Source organism: Diaphorina citri, unplaced genomic scaffold (assembly GCF_000475195.1).
Source record: "Diaphorina citri unplaced genomic scaffold, Diaci psyllid genome assembly version 1.1 scaffold79, whole genome shotgun sequence".
Lineage (NCBI taxonomy): Eukaryota > Metazoa > Arthropoda > Insecta > Hemiptera > Psyllidae > Diaphorina > Diaphorina citri.
In genome coordinates, this window is record NW_007377516.1 from 55,334 (window position 1) to 77,851 (window position 22,518).

Genomic DNA, 22,518 nt, shown 5'->3' on the forward strand with positions numbered 1-22,518 from the left:
TACATTTTCTTCCAAAATAAACTAGATCAATACTAGAGTTTTTGAATCTAGTTTGAATATTTAAACAATATTTATGTAGAGGTAAAAAAGCTTAGATGTTTTTTATTACTAATTTTATTAGCATTTTCATTACATTTTATTCCAAAATAAACTAGATCAATACTAGAGTTTTTGAATCTAGTTTGAATATTTAAACAATATTTATGTAGAGGTAAAAAAGCTTAGATACTACCTACAAAATAGAAATTACTCATAGATGTTTTTAGAAAATTTGTTTTATCAATAAAATACATTTCCTTGACCTAAAATAGACTTTGACATAAAAACCCCAGAAGTTATTTTCAGTAATATTGTTCATAGATAAAATTTAAACGAATCATTATTTACTTCTAAACAAATATGCCTAATACATTTAAAAAAGGTGAACTATTTATTATTAAACATTATTTATGAATTTCAATATTTTTTGCTTGACTAAAAATAAATTTGAAAAAATCCATTTAAAAGAAAACGTTGTACTGCTGTTTTCATTTCCTTTTTAGAAGTTCTTTAAATGCATAACCCGTTTTTAATAGCTGTATGAGCATATCTCATTTTCCCTTTTAGTTAATTTTGCCTACACTGGATACACCCTGAGATAGATTACTTTTTAAAAGTAATAATAGATCACAGTTATGAGAAAATACTCGTCTTGCACTTGAGACATGAGGGGAAATTGAGCATTACAAATGTCCACTCAAGTGCACAAATAAGTATTTTCTTACAACTAGGACTTTGGTCTTGATCATATTTCTCTTAACATAAGATCATATTCATTACAATAGGTAGAAATACCTATCTCATCACACCTCATTCTTTTCAACTTTGTTCAAGAACTGTTCACAACTCCTATAGCAATGCTCATAGCAAATATCAAATGCATCCTTGGCTCTAGAATAGTATGGATCTTCAACGATCTTTACACCCTTAGGGTCATAATCTCCTAGGTACAGAATTTTAGCATTAGGCTTGATTCCTTGCTTCACAGCACGTTTTTCAAAGGCTTTCACATTAGCAAAGTTAGATTCGTCCATGACAAAGAGATAGTCAAACTTGCCAAAGTCTTCTTCGATAACTTGCCGGGCTTGATGTTGACATGGGACATTGTGTTTGGCAAGGACATCCCTGGCTCTTGAGTCTGCAGGGTGTCCGACATGCCAATCTCCTGTCCCCGCACTGTCCACAGTCCAACGATCAGCTTGGTTCCTGGCATTGATCAAATATTTGAACACACATGCTGAACATGCCAATCTCCTGTCCCCGCACTGTCCACAGTCCAACGATCAGCTTGGTTCCTGGCATTGATCAAATATTTGAACACACATGCTGCCATGGGTGATCTGCAAATGTTACCAAGACACACAAACAGCACAGCTTTCTTTCCTGCCTGAAAATCAAGAAGAACATGCTGTTTTTAAGGCTATTTTTATAAATCTTTTGAATAAACACAAGTAAGTAATAGTAGCTATCTCTTTGAGTAGGCTCAAGACACTTTTTTATTCCTACAAAATTATTTAAGTTTGCTGCTTTTGAAGCCTTTAAACCCAATTGCAAAAACCTACATGGCAAAAATTTATTAAATCTGAAAATTTAAAGAAACATAAATTACCAAGAGATCATGATAAATCAGGTCTTAATAGTGAACTTGGTAGTTTTGGGTACATGTCTGATAGTAAGAGAAACCCTGGTACTTCTATTTAACATTTGATTTGGACTTGAGGAACAACAATTCAAAATATCACTAGACAATGTGTCATCAGTCTTGGAACTAATACCGTGAACATATTTCTCATACATGTCATCCTGCAGAATAAGCAAACTTCTAGCATCGACAAATATTGAGCATACTTCACTGCCTTCACTTGTTCTGTCTGGTTCATAGAAATTCAGAATGGTATGTGAGCCACAAGATATTGTCGAAATGGTGGGATAGTAAAGAGGCCCATCAAAGTGAGGCATAATTCCTTGACCAGCTAAATATTCATTGATCAGAACATGATTTGGTTTAACAGATTCAAAAACACCCAACTGGTTAATTCTCTCCAAGTAAGTATCCAACCATTCTGGTAGTTTTTCAGCAATCATTCCCTTGGGATGTGGAATACCACCCCAGTTCTGAAGCTTTCTGTTGGACAGTTGAGTCCATTTGGGTTTTGGGACAGAGTAGATTTTGTTCAGCAAGTGGGACTCTTCTTCTCGAGTGATGAAGTCAGGAATGTAGTACACAGTAGGAGGTGCTTTCTTTATAACATACTTCTCTACATTGACATTGTTCCCTGTCATCCTCACAACAAGTTATGGGAGTAGATTTTGTTCAGCAAGTGGGACTCTTCTTCTCGAGTGATGAAGTCGGGAATGTAGTACACAGTAGGAGGTGCTTTCTTTATAACATACTTCTCTACATTGACATTGTTCCCTGTCATCCTCACAACAAGTTATGAAACACTGGCACAGCAGGTGAAATTTTTCCACTGTTGATTTTCATGTGGTGCAAATCAACTCATGTATAATACAAAGAACATGGACAAAAAATACAATAGAATAGTATTATGTATTTGATTGACTACTAAATACTGGATGTTTTGAACTGAAAATAATGCATCACACCTGAGTGAATATGATAATTGGGATGATAATAAACTGAATATTAAACAATAATTAGGTAGGTACAAAGGTATTCTTTAACCACGATCGAATAAACTACGGGCTAAAAAATTCCCGGAGGGACGGGCCCAGCTTGTTTTTATTATTATTGTTTTCAAGCACTCATATTCCTCACCTGGTAGTTATTCGCATGATACCAAAATATCTGCCACTCCATGTAACGACAAACGGTATCACCATGGACAGGACAAAACAAACATATAGGAGTCTCAGTCCTAACGTTTCGTTTTTGCTGATTGCATACAATATGACCAGGCCTAACAGAAACAGATGGAAGTCACACGAAAGATACCAGCTCTGTATCATGCACTGAAAGCAGAATAAATAGAACAGGGTAAGTGTACCATTTATTCGCCCACTTAAAAAACGTACCATTTATTGGCCCACCTGCCCACATTTATTTTTCTAATTTTTGTTTTCAGGAGTCTCAGTCCTAACGTTTCGTTTTTGCTGATCACATACAAAATGACCAGACCTAACAGAAATAGATGAAAGTCACACGATAGATACCAGCTCTGTATCATGCACTGAAAGAAGAATAAATAGAACACAATATTTTAGAACTTTTTCGAAGAGTTTGGTAGAGGGAACTGTAACAACGAAGGTCTTGTCCCGAAATCAATGAGAAAAGGATGTCCTCCTATAATGTCCTAGAAGATTTGAGGAGGTTTGATAGAGCAAACTGTAACAACGGAGGTCTTATGGTTCCTAAATCAAAGAGAATAGGACAGAATAGAAGAACACATCCGTTCCGAGAACAAACCTTATCTGTTTAAGATGAAGTTCGTCCTTGGCGGGAATCGAAAAAGTGACCTAGCGCTTACACGACAGTCTTCCTACTTTCCAAGCTAATTTGTGACAAGTATTCTTGCTCAACACAATTAGGTACGAGTATTTTTCCATTACAGAACTAAAATATCTTGGTCCTTAATAAGGTTGATCAGTAGAGATTGCCCTAGGCAATAATTTCGCAACTTGATTGTAATTTCTTGTATGTACGTACATTGAATTATAACCAATAAAGGGTCAAAATAAATAAATAGATAGGTACTCCAAATTTCACTCTCATACTTACACTTCCATGTGCTGTGTTCACATAGTTACTAACGAAGAGAATGTTAGTCCACCAATTTTCCTGGCACCGCTCAGCCTCTTTGGCAATTTTCATATGGTAGATAGGACCATTTCCTACATAGGGTAGAATGATAGCTATCAATGAAATGACTACGCCATACACAGGAACCAGCCTGGAAAAATACATAGGAATAATAAATGCAAATAATTATCGGAATAATTATTTAGAAAAGAATCTTCACAAATTAAATTATAAATTTTAAAAATTTCGAATCTCAATTGTCTTTTAAAATTTATAACATAGGAATAATAATAATAATAATAATAATAATAATAATAATAATAATAATAATAATAATAATAATAATAATAATAATAATAATAATAATAATAATAATAATAATAATAATAATAATAATAATAATAATAATAATAATAATAATAATAATAATAATAATAATAATAATAATAAGATTATAGGTACCTACTTACCTACCTAGGATTTTTATTTTTTTTTTGGCAGTTGGAATTTTCCTGGGTAGGTATATAGGTAGGTAGGTAACTATTATTGATAGGTAGGTATGTACATTAATGGGTTTCCTATTTAGGTACATACCCTACGTTTAATTTTACGTAATAATAAGGTAGATAGTAGATACCTACCGTAAATCTCTCCCAATTCCAGCAAAATATTTCAGGTTATCGGGACTTTTCTTTCTTCAAAAACAAATCCACTAGGTTCCCAACAGGAGCTTCTATGAGTAAATACAGGATGGTACCTAACACATAGGATACCAAGATATCACCTCCAACCACCCAACCCTGAAATGAAAAATAAAAGAAAGTGTATAAGAAGAACACAGTACGTTAGTCTACTCAGGGGTACGTACAGGGAGTGATTCAAAATCGGCGACAAGATACCTGGAAATGGAGAAATACAGGGTCAAAAGTTAGGAGCCTAGGTACATAATATTTGGTAAATATAGTCAGGAGGATGAGTGCTTATTCTTATTAGATGCATCCAGTTTCTAGTACCTGCATTACATTGAAATGGGGGTCTTTTCTGACGAAATTCCTGTGTGCCGAGTCCAGTATGTATATATAGGACTATTGCACCCCCCAGTATCTAGTAACTAACTATTTCATTTAAATAATAAGATTAAGTAGATTTTAGGAGGGAAAAGGGAGCGGGAAGGACAGGAAAAGAGCGAGGAAGCGGGAGAAGAAAGGAGAGAAAGAGAGAGAGAGGGGGCGAGAGAGAGAGGGGAGAGAGAGATAATAAATTAAGGAAGAGAGAGAGAGATAGAACTTCATTAAACCTATAGGTACCTATACCTATCCCTCGGAATTTTTAATGTCTCCCGTGGCTCGGTTGTACCTACCAAGACTGTATTTATGTTGGACCAAAGGGGCCCGGGCTTCATGGTCTCTTGACCCCCTAAATAAAATCCTGGATACGGCGGCCCTGGCACCTACGATACCTACACTACTACTTAACCCCCTCCGGACTTGTCCATGGTCCATAATGTCCATGATCGGTAAGTCCAACTTACCATATCCTGTAGTGATAAATCCGATAATAATGCCGCATATGCCGGCAAAAATCAACTCATGTATAATACAAAGAACATGGACAAAAATACAATACAATAGTATTATGTATTTGATTGACTACTAAATACTGGATGTTTTGAACTGAAAATAATGCATCACACCTGAGTGAATATGATAATTGGATAGATAGGTAAGTGTCTACATAACAAACAGGTCCCTCCTACTTTGACTCATTTATAATAGATAGAGTTCCACAAGCCAATTAAATCAGAAAGAGTTGATCAACATGCAATATATCCTTTAGCTTAAGTTCCCGATTAGCCTAAGTAATAATAACCCAAATTAGGTTCCCCTAGAAACCTTTATGAAAAACATGACAAGGAAAATTCTACAATACCAATGGAACAATACTTTCCTCACTATCCATGATGGGAAACACCAGGAAACTTTACTATCACCGAATTTCCAGCAAATGAACTAAATAGAGACTGATTACATCTAAATTAACTAAAAAGAGAGACTGAGAAACTAAAACTTGTTGATCAGCTAACCTCCTTTGCTGGCAGTTTGTTAAAATTAGATTAACAATGAACTTGAGCCTAAAACCCTGACACTGATAAGGTGCTAAACACACAAAGGAACAACGAAACACAGAAGAAAATCAAAATAATTCCATTTTCTTTACCATTTTTATCAATTCTTTATCACTTTAATTCTTTAATAATCCACTTTTTAACTTTTTATCAAATTTATCACTGGATCCGGAAACAGCTGACTGCACAAAAATACAATGTTGATGATAAGAGAAGCTGGCATATTTCTGATGTGTGAGAAGTGAGCACAATACAAGGAGGCTAGGGTGAGTGGACTCAGTACTCAACTTAACCAAAAAAGTGAAGCCGAACTTATCAAAGTTCCCGTGGGTTTTTGTAAAAAAAAAAAAAATAATAAAAAAATACTTTCCTTCCTATAGGATAAGGAAAGTAAAAAGGACTGCAGGATTATAGGTACCTACTTACCTACCTAGGATTTTTACTTTTTTTGTAGGCACTTGGAATTTTCCTGGGTAGGTAGTAGGTAGGTAACTATTATTAATAGGTACCTAGGTATGTACATTAATAGGTTTCCTATTTAGGTACATACCTACGTTTAATTTTTTACGTAATAATAAGGTAGATAGTAGATACCTACCGTAAATCTCTCCCAACTCCAGCAAAATATTTCAGATTATCGGGACTTTTCTTTCTTCAAAAACAAATCCACCAGGTTCCCAACAGGAGCTTCTATGAGTAAATACAGGATGGTACCTAACACATAGGATACCAAGATATCACCTCCAACCACCCAACCCTAGGTTACACTCGTAGTTTGACATTTGGATTCATTTTGGAAGCAGCTTTAAGCTTTATAAAATTCCCCTAGCTGCATTATTGCTTGCTAATACTTATGTGATATAAGTAACCCAAATGAGATAGGGTTGTATGTACTCCAGTATTTGTGTACAGTGAACAAATACTAGCATACCTACAAAGAACACCTTTTCTTGATTCCCGGTATTGAACTACTGTAGGTTCCTTAAATTTCTCTATTCTTTGAACTTTATTTGTAAATTTATTTCAAATTCGGATTTTTTTTTACTAGCGTTTATTATGAATTTCTTTTAATCCGTCAATTTATTTCTTTTGTTTAACTAAAAAAAAATAATCATGTAGTTATTTTTATATGTCGAAAATAGAAGTGTGTAAATAGAATATTTTTATTTAATACCGACCCCTTATGGTAGATTCCTATCCATGATATCACAATATGGAATATTTGGACAAACGCCAAACCTCAAGATATAGATTTATAGGTTTGAGGTATTTAGATGATTAACTTGAAACTGTATCAATTCCCTTTGTGAAGACCCATTCCTGTTGAGTTTTTGAATTGCTTTTAGAAAATGAACTCCATCCCTGCCCTTAGTAGATCCACCAAAATATTTTATGATATAATGAAAATTTTATGAAATAATGAAGTTAAGTAGTTGTCCTCTTCAAAAGAAATGGTCAAAATATTGCAGAATGTAATATTAGGAAATAAGAATTAAAAAAGTAAAAATAATTGTATTTATTGTAATGATAGATGATAGTGATAGTGTATTTAAAGTAGGCCCTGCTTTTTGTATGTTTTGAGATTAACAAAAAAAAAAAAATAAATCAGTGCAAAATAATATTTTTGAACTAGATAGGTATAAAAGAAAAGTCTATTTGAAATGTATTTTAATAGTATTGTAAATATTTAAATGGAGAAATACAGAGTCAAAAGTTAGGAGCCTACATAATATTTGGTAAATATAGTCAGGAGGATGAGTGCTTATTCTTATTAGATGCATCCAGTTTCTATAGTACCTACCTACCTACATTACATTGAAATGGGGGTCTTTTCTGACGAAATTCCAGTGTGCCGAGTTCAGTATGTAGGACTATTGCACCCCCCAGTTTCTAGTAACTACCTGTTTCATTTAAATAATAAGATTAAGTAGATTTTAGGAGGAAGAGCGGGAAGGACAGGAAAAGAGCGAGGAAGCGGGAGAAGAAAGGAGAGAAAGAGAGAGAGGGGAGAGAGAGATAATAAATTAAGGAAGAGAGAGAGAGGAGAGAGAGATAATAAATTAAGGAAGAGAAAGAGAGAGAACTTCATTAAACCTATAGGTACCTATCCCTCGGAATTTTTAATGTCTCCCGTGGCTCGGTTGTACCTACCAAGACTGTATTTATGTTGGACCAAGGGGGCCCGGGCTTCATGGTCTCTTGACCCCCTAAATAAAATCCTGGATACGGCGGCTCTGGCACCTAAGATACCTACACTACTACCCAACCCCCTCCGGACTTGTCCATGGTCCATAATGTCCATGATCCATGGTCCATAATGTCCATGATCGGTAAGTCCAACTTACCATATCCTGTAGTGATAAATCCGATAATAATGCCGCATATGCCGGCAGACCAGAACGTCTTGTGAACTGCGGCATAGACAGCGTTCTCTAGCCGGTAATAAGGTCTGTCCTGAACGTAGAAGAACCATTGGTAGAACTGACTGAAGTCCATCAGGATGTAGATGACCACACTCATGACAGCTAGCTGCTTCTGAAAATGCCCCAAGAACCATAAAATGAGATAGGTACCCTATCACTAAAAGCTTAAAAAAAAGAAGAAAGATGTTTGATAGAGGGAACTGTATACGTACTTAACAATTAAGGTCTATCGTGCTGTCATGAGTATGGTCTATCAATGAAGGTCTAATAAGAGGACAGAATAGGCTTAAAGTTCGTCCCGTGGCGCGGGCGGGAATCGGACCCCAGACCTAGCGCAGGCAGGAGTGCTATCAAACTAACTAGGTTAGCCCTAAATTTCTAGACCCTATACTGGGATTTACCAACTGGATATTGAAACGAGGATATCCCTATACTTGTAGATGACCAAGTCAACCTCGGATTGAACACAATCCTGAGACAATCCACGGTGGTAAACTCATTGTTTCATTACAAATTTTCATCAGTAAATGGGTTTCTTCAAATTAAATTGATCCCAAGGGCAAGGAAAACCTAGAGCTATTAGACCCTTGCCTATAGATTCTTTGATAGATGGAGTTTTCTAGATTGATTGAGGGGCGCGCAGCAAGAAGGTCAAAAGTCGACTTTTGCCCTTTTTGCGTATACAGGCTTATTCGACGCGGAATTTTGTTCTCTAGACAGCACAGAAAAAATTATCTCGATATCTCGATATTTCACGAAGTTACACGAAAAAATCCTTTTGTAGGTACATAAACAATTACGGTAATAAGGTCTGTCCTGAACGTAGAAGAACCATTGGTAGAACTGACTGAAGTCCATCAGGATGTATATGACCACACTCATGACAGCTAGCTGTTTCTGAAAATGCCACAAGAACCATAAAATGAGATAGGTACCCTATCACTAAGTACCTATGCTTGAAAAAAAAAAAAAAGAAATATGTTTGATAGAGGGAACTGTATACGTACTTAACAATTAAGGTCTGTGGTGCTGTCATGAGTGTGGCCTATCAATGAAGGTCTAATAGACCTTCATTGAGAGGATGAAAATTTGAGAGAGACAGAATAGGCTTAAAGTTCGTCCCGCGGCGCGGGCGGGAATCGGACACGAGACCTAACGCAGGCAGGAGTGCTATCAAACTAACTAGGTTAGCCCTAAATTTCTAGACCCTATGCTGGGATTTACCAACTGGGCATTGAAACGAGGATATCCCTATACTTATAGATGACCAGGTCAACCTCGGATTGAACTCAATCCTGAGACAATCCACGGTGGTAAACTCATTGTTTCATTACAAATTTTCATCAGTAAATGGTTTCTTCAAATTGAATTGACCCAAGGGCAAGGAAAACCTAGAGCGCCTATAGATTCTCTGATTCTTTGATAGATGGAGTTTTCTAGAATTGAGGGGCGCGCAGCAAGAAGGTCAAAAGTCGACGTTTACCCTTTTTGCGTATACAGGCTTATTCGACGCGGAATTTTGTTCTCTAGACTCTAGACAGCACAGAAAAAATTATCTCGATATCTCGATATTTCACGAAGTTACACGAAAAAATCCTTTTGTAGGTACATAAACAATTTTGTTCTTTGTAGGAAAAACTTTAAATGCGATTTCCAGAAAACGCGATTTTGCTACATTTGCCCTTCTTGCTGCGCGCCCCTCAATTTATTCCTTTGTTAATACTTACAGTGCTGAATTTGAAGTTCTACACGCCTTACACTTGACTTTATCTCGATTTTTCACGAAGTTACACGAAAAAATCCTTTTGTACATAAACAATTTTGTAATTAGTAGGAAAAACTTTAAATGCGATTTCCCGAAAACACGATTTTGCTACATTTGCCCTTCTTGCTGCGCGCCCCTCAATTTATTCCTTTGTTAATACTTACAGTGCTGAATTTGAAGTTCATCTCCTTCAGTTTGAAACACCAGTGAGACGTCATCATACCCAGTAAGTAACAGGTTGCTCTGTTGTGAGTTCTAGAGTAGACCTTGGTGAAATATTCGGACTCAATAGGGTTGGACAGCAAACTGGAAAGAATGTTAAATTTAGATTTAAGCAATCTGATTAGGTAGTTAATTTCTAACTTTTCAGATTGCACATAGAGTTAAAGTTAAGCTCAGAAGGGTGTTACAGCACTACCTACCTACTCACATTGATCTGGTTCAGCCTGAATGGAAACCAAAGAAAATCTTTGGTCTGAAGGTCACCCATTCAAGTACCAACCATGAGGAACGTTACTTAACTGTTGTGTCAGAATAAGAACCTTAGCGTAAGGTCGGCATTCAGCTTCCTTACTAGCCTTGTCAAAAACAAAGAACATTTTGTATGAACGCCTGGTATTTATTTGCAGATATGCAATGTGCGCAACATAAAATAATCCCCTTTGAATGCTGTTATTAGTGGATGTGTCAAGAACACCAAGAGTCCTGTTGTGAGTTCTAGAGTAGACCTTGGTGAAATATTCCGACTCAATAGGGTTGGACAGCAAACTGGAAATAATATTTAGATTTAAGATTTAATTAATCTGATTGGTTGATTTCAAACATTTCGCCAATCAGATTGTTTAATCAAAGAGTTAAAGTTAAGCTCACAAGGGTGTTAATACCTACTCACGTTGATCTGGTCCAGTCTGAATGGAAACCAAAGAAAATCTACGGTCTGCAGGTCACCCATTCAAGTACCAACCATGAGCAACGTTACTTAACTGTTGTGTCAGAATAAGAACCTTAGCGTAAGGTCGGCATTGAGCTCCCTTACTATCCTTGTCAAAAACAAAGAACAATTTGTATGAACGCCTGGTATTTATTTGCTGCATATCTGCAATGTGCGCAACATGAAATAATCCCCTTTGAATGCTGTTATTAGTGGATGTGTCAAGAACACCACTAGTAAAACTTTGTTTTTGAAACGCTTTTTAGTCCGTCCTTCCTTTATTATTACAATAGTAATAAAAAGGTATACCTAAGGGACGGACTATTTTATTCGCTTCGGTGTCTATCAGTCGGTCTGTCTGTCCCCATAGAAGGACTTATCTAAACCTGGTCGACCTATATATCAAATTAAAGGTCTTTTTACCAGGACCACGAAAATGGTGGTGCAAATTTTGTCCAGAGAACCATAAAGCCAAAAAAACTGGTTTTTGGGGGATTTTTTTTCACATTTTCTCACACAAATGAGCTCTGATCTCGAAATTTGTCGCGACGACCTATGAACTCAAAGCGAGAAAGTTTTAGATAACACTTCAGTCGATCATTTAAGACCGGTTTAAGCGTCACCTATGTTAAGCTACGCCGAGCAAAGCCAATAAATGGATGGGTGACTTAAAGTTAATTGAGTAATTGTGGGATTTTTTTTTCACATTTTCTCACACAAATGAGCTCCGATCTCGAAATTTGTCGCGACGACCTATGAACTCAAAGCGAGAAAGTTTCAGAAACACTTCAGTCGATCATTTAAGACCGGTTTAAGCGTCACCTATGTTAAGCTACGCCGAGCAAAGCCAATAAATGGATGGGTGACTTAAAGTTAATTGAGTAATTGTGGGATTTTTTTTTCACATTTTCTCACACAAATGAGCTCCGATCTCGAAATTTGTCGCGACGACCTATGAACTCAAAACGAGAAAGTTTTATAGAGGTAGTTGTCAATATTTTGATTTGCACTTTTAACTTGAGGTTGTGACTGGGTTCAAATCCCAGTTTAGGTTAAAAAAAAAACTCAAAATTCTGTTTTTGAAAAAAAAAATAAAAATAAAATAAAAGTCTATAGGTACCTACTTAATTAAATAATTATTATGTTACCTATTAAATATCATGGTTACCATTACTTAATTTTTTAGCAATAAATTATTTATTTTACCTAAGATACCTACGTACACATAGTACGTACCTAATAGTATAGATCAAATTATTATTTTATTAGTAAATTTAAGTTTATGTCTTTTTGAATTCAATAAAATACATAAATACCTACAAACAAAATTGAATTGTTTTTGAAAATACCTACCTATATTTCGAGTCTATTTTTTACTGCTTAATCATATGATAAATAAAGTTGTTTAATGAGTTTGAGTCTCATAAAAAGGGTAAGTCCACTCTTAGAACTCAGAAAGAAGCAAGACATTTATCTCATTTATTAGATATACCTAAGTTATAAATTTATAAATATCTACAATGTACCTCATCAATGATTTCCATCTACATATGTATGTGAAAGATGATCCTATCAAAATCGCGGATAAGGGATAGAACTAGGTAAAAACTAGATATACCTATAAGGTAATAACTAGGTAGTAGACACATATTTCTCTGGAAAATAAAACCGCAATTGATACGCACAGGTAGGTATAAGCTATAACCCATGTCATTCAGATGATTTGGAACATTCACTGAACTCAGCACTTGTTCATGAAAACAAACAGTTGGGAGATTCGATATGGTTCGAAGTTTCGACTGACAATTGCTACGCAGAAAATCAGCAGCCTCCGCCTAGTTGGGGTTTTGTCATAACTTGGTGAGAAGTTCATAGTAGGTACATAAAATATTTGCTACAACAGAAAAGACCTTATCTGTTTAGGATTTTTCCCTTCAAGAGGTTTAATAGAGGATAGAGGGAGCTGTAAATTTACATAAGATGAAGTTCGTCCTTGGCGGGAATCGAAAAAGTGACCTAGCGCTTACACGACAGGCTTCCTACTTTCCAAGCTAATTTGTGACAAGTGTTCTTGCTCAACACAATTAGGTACGAGTATTTTTCCATTACAGGACTAAAATATCTTGGTCCTTATTAAGTTGATCAGTAGAGATTGCCCTAGGCAATAATTTCGCAACTTGATTGTAATTTCTTGTATGTACGTACATTGAATTATAACCAATAAAGGGTCAAAATAAATAAATAGGTACTTCAAATTTCACTCTCTACTCTCTACACTCCTATACTCTCTACACTACTTACTCTCTACACTCCTATACTCTCTACACTACTTACACTTCCATGTGCTGTGTTCACATAGTTACTAACGAAGAGAATGTTAGTCCACCAATTTTCCTGACACCGCTCAGCCTCCTTGGCGATTTTCATATGGTAGATAGGACCATTTCCTACATAAGGTAGAATGATAGCTATCAATGAAATGACTACGCCATACACAGGAACCAGCCTGGAAAAATACATAATAATAATAATAATCATACTAATAATAATACGCCTTGACCACTACACCACCGAGGCAGGTAAAACATTTAGGTACCTATTTATCGTTTTTTCCAAGTTTTTCACGCTTGTACCTCCTTATTTTTTAATAAAACTTCAAGACGACATTCTCTTCTTCCAGCGTTCCTGATGAAAACCTTGTTGTCGTTTTCAATGGTAAAAAATATCGAGAAGTTATTCTCGGAGTCGGGTCAGGAATTAAAATTCCTTCATGGTATAAAATTCCTCAGCATGTGTCTTATTATTATGGGACATAGGATATTCTACTACTTTCAGAGCGCCATCTTGGATATGCAAAACATTCTTGAGGTAAGTGATCTTCAGAAAGTGAGGAACCCTTTAGATAAAATCTTGAATGGATCCATTTTTCTTTGAAAACATTCTTGAGGTACCTAAGTGATCTTCAGAAAGTGAGGAACCCTTTAGATAAAATCTTGAATGGATCCATTTTTTCTTCGTGGAATTTTTTTTTTCTTCTTGTTCTTTTCTTAGGTTAGATAGAGGGTTACATCAGTTGTTCAAAGAACGAACCTTATCTGTTAAGATAAAATCCGCCCCGACCGGGAATCAAACCCGCTGTTGGTAGTCTGGTATGATAAAAGCTAGAACTTTTGGCTAATTTACAGGGGGCACCTGTTCCCTTTTTTTTATGGACCCGCCACACGCAGAAACACATTTCTGCAACTACGCGGTCGGTCTTGTTACGGTTTGGCCACCCCTGCTTTAGATGAAATCTTGAATGGATCCATTTTTCTTCGTGGATTTTTTCTTCTTCTTGTTCTTTTCTTAGGTTAGATAGAGGGAATTATAACAACGGAGGTCTTATCATCCCAAAATCAAAGAGCGAAGGAGAACGGGATAGGAAAGCCATCAGTTGTTCAAAGAACGAACCTTATCTGTTAAGATAAAATCCGCCCCGACTGGGAATCAAACCCGCTGTTGGTAGTCTGGTATGATAAAAGCTAGAACTTTTGGGTAATTTACAGGGGGCACCTGTTCCCTTTTTTTTATGGACCCGCCACACGCAGAAACACATTTCTGCAACTACGCGGTCGGTCTTGTTATATTTTATTGGATACTCAACACTGATTTACATTTTTCTTTGTACCTTGTATATGGGGTAGTTAAATCCAAATGGTAGGAGTGTCGGTTGTATAGAACTTGGGCTATTCATTTCATTTTCATTTATTTTACCGTTTATTTTCTTTCTGCTTTCAGAAATTCCATCAACTTGACTACATTTTGGTTCACTTCAATATCGTGGACACCTTCTTCACTATTGGTGGATTTCTCACCTTTTACACCTTGTATGATAGGATCAAGAAATCTGGACTCAAACTCCTCCCTAGTGCCATCCTGTATAGATGGCTGAGGTATGAAAGTGAAAGAAAAACGAGCATTTTATTGCCGATTTTTATTTAATAGGGGAGTTTTATTTATTAGGGGTTTAACGTCACTGTACCTAAAGCTGATAGGCTTTTTAGTGGCGGACTTTTATCCTACGTTGGACTAGGCACCTCCTCACATTAACATCACCCAGGCTGAGTGGGACTGGAAAAAGCCTCACTCGATGGCACAAATGGAAACCCATCCAGAGACGCGCAACATTGTTTAATTTCAATGATTCATTGGGAACTAATGTATTCAATTCATTTAATTTTCATTTATTTTATCGTTCATTTTCTTTCATCTTTCAGAAATTCCATCAACTTGACTACATTTTGGTTCACTTCAATATCGTGGACACCTTCTTCACCATTGGTGGATTTCTCACCTTTTACACCTTGTATGATAGGATCAAGAAATCTGGACTCAAACTCCTCCCTAGTGCCATCCTGTATAGATGATTTCTAACTTTTCAGATTGCACATAGAGTTAAAGTTAAGCTCAGAAGGGTGTTACAGCACTACCTACTCACATTGACCTGGTCCAGTCTGAATGGAAACCAAAGAAAATCTTTGGTCTGAAGGTCACCCATTCAAGTACCAACCATGAGGAACGTTACTTAACTGTTGTGTCCTAATAAGAACCTTAACGTAAGGTCGGCATTGAGCTCCCTTACTAGCCTTGTCAAAAACAAAGTACATTTTGTATGAACGCCTGCTATTTATTTGCAGATATGCAATGTGCGCAACATAAAATAATCCCCTTTGAATGCTGTTATTAGTGGATGTGTCAAGAACACCAAGAGTAAAACTTCGTTTTTGAAACACTTTTTTACTTTCTTTTATTATTGTTTTCAAGAACTAATATTCCTCACCTGGTAGTTATTCGCATGATACCAAAATATCTGCCACTCCATGTAACGACAAACGGTATCACCATGGACAGGACAAATCCTTTCTTATTGCACACCTAGACCATAAAAGGAATATTCCTACCAAATTTCAGCTTTCTAGGTGTTGTGGTTCAGAGATAGAGCGATCAGTGTGGAACTGTGAATGGATCTTGTTCTTATAATATAAGATTTATCTTATATTATAAGAACGAGATCCATTCACTCATTCACATTTCACACACTGATCGCTCTATCTCGAGAACCACAAATATAAGATGTAGCTCTAGCTCTAAATTTCATTAGTATTCCCGTAAGGCCCAATACACGGTGGGTTTGATTTCCTGTAACCAATGTGAATGAGTGAAAGGATCTTGACTTTATAATATAAGATGTAGCTCTAGCTCTAAATTTCATTAGTATTCCCGTAAGGCCCAATACACGGTGGGTTTGATTTCCTGTAAACCTCAACCAGCTTCAAAAATAACATAGGTAAGTTTACCAGCTTTACTGTGTTCGGACTAAATTAATGGTCTACACAGATATACGCTGGGTTTCAGTACAACGCGCTGGATACCTGTAAGGGCCTAACTCCTTGAATATTAAGGAATTTCACAGGATTTGTAAACAAAGAACGCTCCTTGGAATGCACTTGAGGTGAATTTTTTCGGTGCTCTAAAGAAATTTCTCCTCATCAGGATGGGCCAGCACCTGCGACAGCAAGAGAAATCTTTCTCCTTTTCTCTCGAGGTGAAAGAAAAACGATTTTCATTTACAAGGTAAAGGAAAACCCGAGAGGGCGGGGCTTAGGAGAAAGAAAACAAACTCCTCTATAAACCATTAGGAAGGCTGGAAAAACCTTTTTGAATCCTTTTTTCAAATGGAGAAACTTTCATCTCAAATTGTTCTAAGTTCTGAGATCGCGAATAAAGTTTTCGGGTGAAAAGACTGAAAAGTTTTGAGTTTGATCTCAAAACTGAATCCGGAGTGAGAACTTTTAATATTATAAGCGCATTTTTCCCGCGAATACAGCTTTTTGCCCGCGAATCCTTTCTGAATTGGAAGGTTAGAACTTCATTTCAAATTGTTCTAAGTTCCGAAAGGTTCTTTTTGGGTGAAAGTTTTTAAATTGGACTGAACCGCAAAATTGAACATAGAGTGGGGACTTTGAAGTTTTAAGCCCGTGGATATAATCACATTTCGAGTGAAGGGTTTTTAATAATGCATCATATTTCACATCTCAATGATTGCATTACATGTATCCTGTCTTCTTTCTCTCTTCGATTTCGGGACGATAAGACCTTAGCAGTTGCAGTTCCCTCTATCAAACCTTTTCAAAAAATATGTAAATAAACTCCCTTTGTCTGGCTTTCCATGTTTCCAGGTGGACAAATACCTAAGCGTGAGCAAACGGATGGAGCTATAAAATGGGTGGAAATCTGGAAATATCTGTTTTAGGGTCCCCTAAGTTGTTGATTTTTTTTTTTTTTGTCATGTTAACTGTGTAAAAAATAGATAACGCCGTTTAATAGATAACGTTAGTATAACGCCGAGTATTTTAATTAGGTATGCATTGTGCATCATATTTCACATCTCCATGATTGCATGTATATCCTATCTTCTTTCTCTCTTCGATTTCGGGACGATAAGACCTTAACAGTTGCAGTTCCCTCTATCAAACCTCTTCAAAAAATACGTAAATAAACTCCCTTTGTCTGGCTTTCCATGTTTCCAGGTGGACAAATACCTAAGTGTGAGCAAACGGATGGAGCTATCCAAACTTCTCAACCTGACCGAGGTCCAAATCAAGACCTGGTTCCAGAACCGGCGAACCAAATGGAAATATGTAAATAAACTCCCTTTGTCTGGCTTTCCATGTTTCCAGGTGGACAAATACCTAAGCGTGAGCAAACGGATGGAGCTATCCAAACTTCTCAACCTGACCGAGGTCCAAATCAAGACCTGGTTCCAGAACCGGCGAACCAAATGGAAGAAACAACTAGCGTCCAAACTCAAAATGGTGGCGCATAATCGCCCCACGGGGTTCTACTTCCCGGGAGGGGGGCCCCTGATTTTCGGCGCTCAACATGGGTCACCGACTGCCCCCTATTTCTTCTCGGCGTCTATGCTGGATGATAGTCAGTCACCACGGGATGCCCCTGGGTAGGGTGGTGATAGTCAGTCCTAAGCTCCTAAGGGTGGGTTGTTTGCGACGCGAAGTGAATCGGACCTAAGGCCCATCGCATATTGGACGCGTATTCGCACGACGTAGTCGTCTGAAAAAACAAAACAATGTCTTTTAAACAAAATTTTCATAGATTTACTTTTTCAGGCGACTAGGCTTCCAATGTCCGACGGACCTAAAACAAGACTTCCCCATGTTACGTGTTTTTTCTTGTGGGATCAGAACCAAGTTATCCGTAAGAATCCTGGACTAAAAAAAATCTCATCTTGAACGATAATGAACTGAGTACCTATCCTGGAGTCCTGCCTCGGTGGTCAAGACCAAGAGTCCAAGACGGTCACCTGTTAAACAGGACGGCGTGGTATGGACCGTGGGTTCAATCCTTGCCGAGGTATGGAATTTTATTTTCAGCATTGTTTGAAATTTTGATCACAATAACAGCAAGTGTAGCCCACTGCAGCAGTTTCTAGAGGGACTTTTCAGTCCTATTCGGGCAGTAAATAAGCACCATCATTCGAGAGTTTACAGAGACGAGCATTTCGACAAAAGACTCAATTGGTCACTTGTGAGAAATTCTCCTATAAATCAAAATTATGCAAAGTAACAACCAGTGGCGAAGAGTAAAATAAATCATGTGGAGTGAGGTGATTTTACCTTCGCACCAGGGCGTCCACAACGGAGCCTGGAACCTCCTGCTTATTTAGACACGCTTGAATGTTTCGGGGTTAGAATGGTAATGGTAATGGTAATATAAGTATCTACTTTTATTGAACAAAATTATATCAACATAAATATCAATTGAAAAAAGCAAAATTTCCAAATAACAAATATAAATTTACAATAAATAAACATTATGAATATTATCAAAATATTCAAAATTTAACAATATTTTATTAATATTGATAAAATTAATATTATCAAAAATAATCAATATTATTTATAATATAATATTATTATTATTATTATATTATTATTATTAATATTATTTTTATTTAATTTTAATATTATTATTTTATTATTAATTTTTGGTGGTATCAAAAAATTATACCCATACCATCAACCATGTAGAAAAAAATACTAGGCTCAATTTCTTCATTTTCTATTTTCTGAGAGGGTCGGTACTATGGTCAAGGCTCCGTTGAGGACGCTTCTATTCATTAGTTTATGGTTTGTTCTATTTTCTCTTGCGTTGGGACTGAGGCTATGGTCGGTTCTCCGTTGTGAGCGCCTACTTACAGATAATGTTGTACATTTCCAACATAACCGTGTGAACCCTGCTTGTTGGTTGGACCAGAGAGATTTAAGATCTGACAGACAATGATAGCGGTCCGTTCAGCATCGGCCCTAAAAATCTCCACTGGTAGCAACATACAACAAATATGTTGATTTATTGAGTGGCTTAACAAGAGAACTAAACATCTAAACAACATGTACCTATTGTCTAATTAAACACACAAGTCTTCACTCTGCTCTCTATGGCTTCACATTTTCACTATCAGTGTTACTATGTCCTATAAGAAACTGATGAGATGACTAGATGAGTGATGACATACGGAGGTGTTTGTTAAGGGAGGTTTCACTGTACTTGGTTGTATTTGTTTAAATAGAAGTCGTTTTCTTGTGATACAGTCGAACCTGGATAAACGAGACCTGTAGTTTTCTTTTTACTTTATCCACGATTTCACCTGTTCTAAAGCTCTTCCCCACATCTATTCGCATAGGTATAAGGGAAGTGCTCCATCTTCCAAGCTAACAAGCCCGTAGCCTGGTCCACGAAAATACGTATGGGCTAATGAAAATCACTAGCGTAGGGCAGAAATCTTGTAAACAAAAGTACCCTACCTTTATGTAAATTATTATCACTTTTACACCTGCAGTATCCTTAGCCTGAGGTTAATTTGACCCGTGGCAGTGAATGTGTTAACTACTAATAGTTTCTTTTGATTGTTATGTCCACCTACAATATCCGTAGTCCGAGCTTCATTTGACTATTCTGGACAGCAATTGTTTAATCAACTAATTTGACTGTTTGAATAATTCCAGTGAACAAAACAGGGGGGGTTTCCGAAAATGTCTTGAATATTTGTCAGTGAAGATGAGACATAGGGGGTTTCGAAATGTATATTTCAATGTAAATTGTGAACAAATTACTTCGGGTGAACCCGTGAACAAGTCTTGAATAGAGAACTTATTCTGGCGAAGTTTTTTTTTTTTACAATGTTGAAAGAGGCTTGGGAGTAGAACTCCTATCCGCCCTCAAAGTATACTACTTGGAACCCCAAATAAATGTACCTATTTTTTGTCAAAAAGAGTATTTTTGACCGCATTGTGGGAGTTATTATTCTGTTCACCACTCTTAAAGAAATTCATTGTTACGACCTACCTATATCATTCTTTATACCTACTGATTCATTCAACAAACATTTTATCGATATAGGTAGGTAGGTGGTACGCATTATTTTCCAATACAACGGAACTTTGCCTAGGCCAGCCACTCACTATCAGGTAGACCTGACAGGCGGACCTGATCAGGTGTACCTGTCAGGTCTACCTGATCGTGAGTCGTGAGTGGCTGGCCCTAGACTAAAACTTCTAAAACCCCAACTTCTCAGAAATTACCCCATCTCATGTCCATTGTACATAGTTAGGTATAGATATGTACAAATAACTAGTTGTACATAGACATAGCAGTTTTCCCTCCTCTCTACATCCAGTCATTTGATGAATGGCATTGGGTGATTGAGAAAACCCTCTACTCTCAATACTCCGCATACTAGATCGTCAAACTGATCTCTCCCTTCATCGTAGGAACATTAAAATTCGCACGGAATCAAAAATCTGACTTTGATTCTGTCAAAATCGGAGGGAAAACAATCTTTAAAATCCGATTTTTGGACAATTATTAACAATTGCGATCAGTGTTGATTTATTTCATATTTTATTTATTTATTTTTTTTGTGATATAATTGCGATTTAATTTAAATTTTTAGTAAAATTTCAAGTACTCCATCATTGATTTTTATTATCTTATCTTAGGTACTCAACAATTTACGAATTTCGGGTGAAGTACTCGATTTTTTTTAGCGATCTCTACCTAACCCCGATCTTTTTCCGGCATCAACATAATCTTGATTTTTTTTTTTTTTTTTACTCTTTTATTACTTTCTTTTTGATTTTAGTTGTATATAGACATAGCAGTTTTCCCTCCTCTCTACATCCAGTCATTTGATGAATGGCATTGAGTGATTGAGAAAACCCTCTACTCTCAATACTCCGCATACTAGATCGCTCAAACTGATCTCTCCCTTCATCGCAGCAACATAAAAATTCGCACGGAATCAAAAATCTGACTTTGATTCTGTCAAAATCGGAGGGAAAACGATCTTCAAAATCCGATTTTTGGACAATTAACAATTGCGATCAGTGTTGATTTATTTCATATTTTATTTATTTATTTTGTGATATAATTGCGATTTAATTTAAATTTTTAGCAAAATTTCAAGTACTCCATTATTATTGATTTTTATTAGTTCTTATCTTAGGTACTCAACAATTTACGAATTTCGGGTGAAGTACTCGATTTTTTTAGCGATCTCTACCTAACCCCGATCTTTTTCCGGCATCAACATAATCTTGATTCTTTTTTTGACTCTTTTATTACTTTCTATTTTGATTTTCTATCTTGTTTACTTTCTATTTTTATAAAATCATTCTTGTGCATTTATCTTGAACTCTCTGCGTTAAAGAACTGAGCGCGATTATCTTTCATTTCCCTCTTGTGCTTCATTTTGCTCAGGAGTGGATTTCGGTGATCCTTAGCGAGAAATTCTTAGAGAGAGATTCACTCCGGGATTCAAACTCGTCCGATTCGCCAAATCGGACCAAACTTCGGCGGCAAGAACCGCAAATCGCACATTTTTTTTCCGATTGTTTGCTCAGGAGTGGATTTCGGTGATCCTTAGCGAGAAATTCTTCGAGAGAGAGTCACTCCGGGATTCAAACTCGTCCGATTCGCCAAATCGGACCAAACTTCGGCGGCAAGAACCGCAAATCGCACATTTTTTTTCTGATTTCTTCAAGCCTTTTTCCACTTTTTATTTATTTATTAGGGACCTCGGGAAGTTAGCTTTATTGAAACTTTATATTTTTCTTCGATTTTTTGTGTTTTTTAATTTTTTCTTCGACTTCTTTTTTCGCAGTAAAAATGCTGGACTAGAGTGTAAGTGTTTTTTTTTCTCGTTGTGGGGCGGAAAGGGGTTTCGTCCTTGCTACCTTGGGGTTGTTGAGCTGTGACCGATTTCGACTGAGATTTTGAACCGGTTTTTGTAAAGAGAGCCGAGATTCGCAATCTCCGTGGTCGAGTAGGTATCACATTAGGCTCGCACGCCGGAGGTCCCGGGTTCGATTCCAGGCGGGATGCTCGTTTTTTCGACTCTGAGCTTGGAGTTCGGGGTGC

General features: G+C 36.7%; 4 protein-coding genes across 4 annotated transcripts; 1 reads left to right on the forward strand and 3 right to left on the reverse strand.

The window, feature by feature from the left end:
• Positions 1-139: 139 nt before the first annotated feature.
• LOC103522367 (low molecular weight phosphotyrosine protein phosphatase-like) lies at positions 140-1,372 on the reverse strand. Its single transcript, XM_008487470.3, has 2 exons — positions 1,367-1,372; positions 140-1,304 (listed from the first exon to the last, which is right to left on the reverse strand). The coding sequence occupies exons 1-2, from the start codon at positions 1,370-1,372 to the stop codon at positions 843-845; spliced, it is 468 nt and encodes a 155-aa protein (XP_008485692.1). The 3' UTR covers positions 140-842.
• LOC103522191 (alpha-ketoglutarate-dependent dioxygenase alkB homolog 6-like) lies at positions 1,291-6,050 on the reverse strand. Its single transcript, XM_008487297.3, has 5 exons — positions 6,017-6,050; positions 5,493-5,691; positions 2,464-2,646; positions 1,649-2,323; positions 1,291-1,426 (listed from the first exon to the last, which is right to left on the reverse strand). The coding sequence occupies exon 4, from the start codon at positions 2,320-2,322 to the stop codon at positions 1,666-1,668; it is 657 nt and encodes a 218-aa protein (XP_008485519.1). The 5' UTR covers position 2,323; positions 2,464-2,646; positions 5,493-5,691; positions 6,017-6,050; the 3' UTR covers positions 1,291-1,426; positions 1,649-1,665.
• LOC103522377 lies at positions 2,325-15,935 on the reverse strand. The gene is made up of 7 exons (XM_017449029.2): positions 15,863-15,935; positions 10,277-10,418; positions 8,270-8,459; positions 4,584-4,698; positions 3,779-3,950; positions 2,819-3,012; positions 2,325-2,463 (listed from the first exon to the last, which is right to left on the reverse strand). Exons 1-7 carry the CDS (start codon positions 15,925-15,927, stop codon positions 2,325-2,327), a joined length of 1,017 nt encoding a protein of 338 aa, XP_017304518.2. The 5' UTR covers positions 15,928-15,935.
• A 1,805-nt stretch (positions 15,936-17,740) lies between these two features.
• Positions 17,741-18,149, forward strand: LOC103522387 (homeobox protein ceh-19). The gene has a single exon (XM_026832600.1). The coding sequence runs from the start codon at positions 17,793-17,795 to the stop codon at positions 18,042-18,044; it is 252 nt and encodes an 83-aa protein (XP_026688401.1). The 5' UTR covers positions 17,741-17,792; the 3' UTR covers positions 18,045-18,149.
• Positions 18,150-22,518: the final 4,369 nt, after the last annotated feature.

What these genes read in the sequence shown, in the direction of transcription:
- LOC103522191 (XM_008487297.3), bottom strand. Translation starts at nt 2,322, where the DNA reads ATGACAGGGAACAATGTCAATGTAGAGAAGTATGTTATAAAGAAAGCA.
- LOC103522377 (XM_017449029.2), bottom strand. Translation starts at nt 15,927, where the DNA reads ATGGTGATACCGTTTGTCGTTACATGGAGTGGCAGATATTTTGGTATC. An exon ending in ATCATGCGAATAACTACCAG is followed by an intron (nt 10,419 to 15,862) that starts GTGAGGAATATT and finishes CATTCTTTCCAG; the next exon opens with TTTGCTGTCCAACCCTATTG. An exon ending in ATTTATCACTACAGGATATG is followed by an intron (nt 4,699 to 8,269) that starts GTAAGTTGGACT and finishes CTCCATTTCCAG; the next exon opens with GTATCTTGTCGCCGATTTTG.
- LOC103522387 (XM_026832600.1), top strand. Translation starts at nt 17,793, where the DNA reads ATGGAGCTATCCAAACTTCTCAACCTGACCGAGGTCCAAATCAAGACC.